This window comes from Pterocles gutturalis, unplaced genomic scaffold (genome assembly GCF_000699245.1).
Source record: "Pterocles gutturalis isolate BGI_N339 unplaced genomic scaffold, ASM69924v1 scaffold30581, whole genome shotgun sequence".
Taxonomy (NCBI): domain Eukaryota; kingdom Metazoa; phylum Chordata; class Aves; order Pterocliformes; family Pteroclidae; genus Pterocles; species Pterocles gutturalis.
Window position 1 is genome coordinate 3,618 of NW_010106416.1, and position 3,060 is coordinate 6,677.

The following is a 3,060-nucleotide window of genomic DNA, read 5'->3' on the forward strand; positions in this document are numbered from 1 at the left end:
AGGGACCAAGGACACAGCCTGCCCCTGCCCTTCATCTGGAGGTTGCCACATCTCCAGAGACATTTCCGTGGGGCCCTGTGACACCAGCAGGAGTGTCTTCACACCCCCAAAGTGGAAGCCACCATCGTCTTGCGACATGAGGGTCATGGCATTGCGTTAGAGCAACAGCTCCAGGGGCCAGAACCACCCTGGGTCAGCAAACGGGTGGCAAAGCCGTTAGTGGTCATGGTCTGAGGAGGCTGCTGGAGGTTCCCAGCAATGACTTCAGGGCTGAATGCGAACCCTCCCAACCCTCGTGAGCAAACGGGGAGGGAGTGGGCGGGAGGAGGAGGGGACCTTCCTTTTCTGAGTTCCTGGAAATAATTTCCTTGCCCAGAAATTTTAGTGACATTTTGGTATTTCTGATGAAAACCATGATGGGAAAGGTCATGTCCCCAAGTCTGGAGGGGAGTTTCAGCCAGGGCAGGCTGAATGCCCCAGCGCAGCCAGGCGGTGTGCGGGGCTCTGCTGTTTGCCCCCAGAGGGGTCAGGCCATGGACATCCCCCCTGAATGGTATAAGGGAGAGCTTTAGCCTGGTGTCTGCGTGGGTGCCATAACAAATATTTGGTTATTGACCCTACGCTGCCTGTTCTTCCCTCACCCGCTTTAACCTGTCTTCTTGTCCGACTCCTCATCGCATTTTGTTCTGTGTTTTGCCCCCAGAAAGTCCAAGGATTAAATGCACCAAATCCAGTTGTGTTCAAAGTCAACACTGTCCCCAAAGAAATCCCACATGAGTGACTGCCAGACCCAGGAAAGGGGAAGGGGAAATGGGGACAGTTGTTGGCCAAGTGTTGCATGTTGTTGGGCAAGCTGGTGACCATCTCTTTTTTTTTTTTTTTTTTTCTCCCCAGTTTGAGCAGTCCTCACTGCAGGCGGTTCACCAGCAGAGACGGGAGCTGTTGAGCAACATCTGCAACCGTTACACCCGCAAGCGGCGTCTCCTGCGGCCGGATGACTTGCGGCACTTGGTGGTGGATGACACCCATGGGCTGCTCTACTGCTACGTGCCCAAAGTGGCCTGCACGAACTGGAAGCGGGTGATGATGGTCCTGACGGGACAAGGCAAGTACCGGGACCCACTGGAAATCCCCGCCAACGAGGCCCATGTCTCGTCCAACCTGCGCACCCTCTCCGAGTACAGCATCCCCGAGATCAACCACCGCCTGCGCAGCTACCTCAAGTTCATCTTCGTGCGGGAGCCCTTCGAGCGCCTGGTCTCAGCCTATCGCAACAAGTTCACCCGCAGCTACAACACGGCCTTCCACAAGCGCTACGGGACCAAGATCATCCGGCGGCACCGGCAGGAGCCCAGCGACAAGGCCCTGGAGCGCGGGGATGACGTGCGCTTCGAGGAGTTCGTCTACTACCTGCTGGACCCACGGACGCAGCGGGAGGAGCCCTTCAACGAGCACTGGGAGCGGGTGCACTCGCTCTGCCACCCCTGCATCGTCCACTACGACGTGGTGGGCAAGTACGAGACCTTGACCGAAGACGCCAACTACATCCTCCAGCTGGTTGGGGCCGACACGAGCGTCAAGTTCCCATCTTCATCCAAGACCACCAGGACAACAGATGACATGACGGCCCAGTTCTTCCAAGACATTAGCCCTTTCTACCAAAGGAGACTCTTTAATTTATACAAAATGGACTACTTGCTCTTCAATTACTCCATTCCCTCGTACCTCCGCATCCGATGAGGCAGGGGCTGGGGGGAGAGGCGAGGGAGAGCTGGGTAACTCTCATTTTGCCACAGTTCCTCTCCTCCCACCCTGTGCTCATCTCTTGGTTGACTTCTCCTGTGCCCTCTCCGTTGTGGTCTGCTGCACATCCCGATGCCTCGTTCATGCGTGGTCTGGAGGGGGGACACCTCTCAAAACACGGGGGATGGAGCTTTTCCTTCCCTTTCCCTCCCTTCAACATCAGCAGGGGATGGTGGCGGGACTGGACACTGTTGGGTAGGAGGGCTTGCCTTGGCTGGAGACTTTCTTTCAACTATGTGACTCCTCTGTAGATCCAAGTCGTAGAAAGGCTCCTTTTGCAGGCAGGATCCCTTCGGGTCTTTCTCCTCCTTACTGGGCTGTTTGGGGACGGACATGGCATCCCTGGGGGGGCAGGGTGGAGCACCTCAGAGACTTGCATAGAACCAGAAATAAAGCAATAATTTAATGTAAGTTTTTTCCTTTTGTTTAAAATTGCTCCTGCCTTTTCTTTTCACCTCGTTCTCCTCCCCCAGCTTCCCGCGCCGCCCCCCGGTTGCTGGGGAAGGCGATGGTGTGTTGCTGTGACCATGCATTTCTCCCTGACAAAGCCAGGAGGGCTGTTCTGCTGCTCTCCTTCCACGTGCTCTCGGCTGGGATGCAAAATACTCCGAAGGGAGGGAGAGGAGCGGGTTTGCAGCAGGTATGGGCTGATAGAGACACAGTGCTTTCTCCTGAACTGCACTAGCAGCGCACTCGGTGCCTCTGGGTTTGCGTGTCTCTGGATTTCTGGTCAAATCCCATAAATCCAGACCCCGCAGTTCTTGTTTTTGAAGAGCAGGTGATAAATGTTTTGCACGGCCATATGTACAGCCTGGGTGCAGGTGTCTGCTCAGATGAAACCACATCCTCCACGGTGTCCTGCCCACGGCCCCACTGGGCTGGCAGGACCCAGCTGCCAGTGTTGGCTTCTTGTCCCCTGCCACCATGTGCTGCTTCCCCGTGCAGCCGGTGCCTCCCACCTGGGGTGGCCGCGTTGCACCAGGGGATGGAGAAAGGTGCTGGGGAGGTTTGAGTGATGAAGACGTGCTTCAGGGAGCACTGTGCTGGGATGTGGGACAGTGCTGTGGTCATGAAAAAGTGATGCTGGAGGAAGGCTGGAGAAGAAGAGTGTCTGTAGGTGTGTGTATGCATGTGTGCGTATGAGAAAAAACTGAGAATAAAAATGGGGACAGAGACACCTAGAGGAAAATTCCCCTTTGCCTGGCTGGCTTTGGACAATTCATTCCTTGAAGAAGAAATGAGGGGGTGAAACACAAA

General features: G+C 55.6%; 1 protein-coding gene across 1 annotated transcript in view; it reads left to right on the top strand.

Annotated features, from left to right (window-relative positions):
* LOC104472202 (carbohydrate sulfotransferase 11-like) overlaps positions 1-1,740 on the top strand; it is a 3,983-nt gene extending 2,243 nt beyond the window's left edge. The window contains exon 3 of the mRNA XM_010087778.1: positions 895-1,740. Coding sequence (XP_010086080.1) covers positions 895-1,740 — 846 coding nt within the window. The remainder of the gene's footprint in view (positions 1-894) is intronic.
* The last annotated feature ends 1,320 nt before the right edge of the window (positions 1,741-3,060 follow it).